Below are 1,376 nucleotides of genomic sequence, written 5' to 3' on the forward strand. Positions count from 1 at the left end.
CACATCTAACTCATAGAGTTCTTGCCAAAAGATAGGCTTCTCCTTAACAGTCAACCACGTGCTCCACAAATTACTCACGCCTTCTTCATTTTCATAGTCTGGCTCCCCATCCATTAAGCGTGCCATGAGAGGTTCCTCATCAACAGTAGGAACAAGAACACTTTCAATAACCTGAAAATTTATACCAAACAAAATATCAAACACATTGTATTCCACTCACTTAATAAAAACAAAACAACACGTAACACATACCTTAATTTCTCCTAGTGTGTCGTACAAATCCTCAAGAGGATAACCCTTCATGTTGTTACTTTGGAACCGCTTTTTACACATCCTCGGACACTTACTCATACAACCTTCTACACCTTCTCTAAATCGTGCTTTCAGGGGTGGAATACACTCAAATGCCAGAATCTGATTGTCAAAAGAAAAAAAAATCATAAGAAAAAAAATACACTCGAAAAAAAAAAAAATCATAAGGATAAATCAAATTTACCTCCAAAGGAATTATGAACCCGGGAAAGTTGACATTATTCTTAGGTTTCCCTTTCAGATGCTTCATCACTGCGTCCGCTCCATTGCTGTTCTTTCGGCTGTCCACCGCAGTCATAATCCATGCCTTGATAGTCGAAACCGTCATTGTTCTCCTTAAACCCCAAGGAAAGGTTTTACAAACCTCCACATCGTTGACGATTCTTAATATGAAATGGTCGAACGGGGCATTATACCTTCCCTTCGCTCTGATAATCATGCCTAAGAAGTAAAGCACTGCCATTTTGAGTCGATCCCCACACGCACTCTTCTTTTTTAAATAATATTAGCAATCTTCAATCTTCTCAAGCTTCTTCTCCATTGCCTTCATCCTTTTACACCTCTTTTTTAAAACAACTTGGCAACGTTCAATCTTCCCAAGCCTCTTGTTCATTTTTTCCACCTTCCCATTCACTTCACTCAAACTTGTCATCAACCTCTCTTCAAACTCTTTCAAAACGTCTTCCAAACTTGTATTAGAGGAGGATGCTTCTTCATGCACTTTCCTTTTGTCTTTCTTCTGAGGAAACTCCCTTGCAGCCACATCTAACTCATAGAGTTCTTGCCAAAAGATAGGCTTCTCCTTAACAGTCAACCACGTGCTCCACAAATTACTCACGCCTTCTTCATTTTCATAGTCTGGCTCCCCATCCATTAAGCGTGCCATGAGAGGTTCCTCATCAACAGTAGGAACAAGAACACTTTCAATAACCTGAAAATTTATACCAAACAAAATATCAAACACATTGTATTCCACTCACTTAATAAAAACAAAACAACACGTAACACATACCTTAATTTCTCCTAGTGTGTCGTACAAATCCTCAAGAGGATAACCCTTCATG

At 39.0% G+C, this 1,376-nt stretch overlaps 1 protein-coding gene across 1 annotated transcript in view; it reads right to left on the bottom strand.

The window, feature by feature from the left end:
- The window catches only part of LOC106323996 (uncharacterized protein At3g43530-like), a 2,748-nt gene extending 1,373 nt beyond the window's left edge, over window positions 1–1,375 (bottom strand). The window contains exons 1-5 of the mRNA XM_013762027.1: window positions 1,325–1,375; window positions 857–1,243; window positions 497–799; window positions 253–414; window positions 26–171 (exon numbers count right to left, since the gene is read on the bottom strand). Coding sequence (XP_013617481.1) covers window positions 26–171; window positions 253–414; window positions 497–799; window positions 857–1,243; window positions 1,325–1,375 — 1,049 coding nt within the window. The remainder of the gene's footprint in view (window positions 1–25; window positions 172–252; window positions 415–496; window positions 800–856; window positions 1,244–1,324) is intronic.
- Between the last annotated feature and the right edge of the window lies 1 nt (window position 1,376).

Source organism: Brassica oleracea, chromosome C2 (assembly GCF_000695525.1).
Source record: "Brassica oleracea var. oleracea cultivar TO1000 chromosome C2, BOL, whole genome shotgun sequence".
Classification (NCBI taxonomy): domain Eukaryota; kingdom Viridiplantae; phylum Streptophyta; class Magnoliopsida; order Brassicales; family Brassicaceae; genus Brassica; species Brassica oleracea.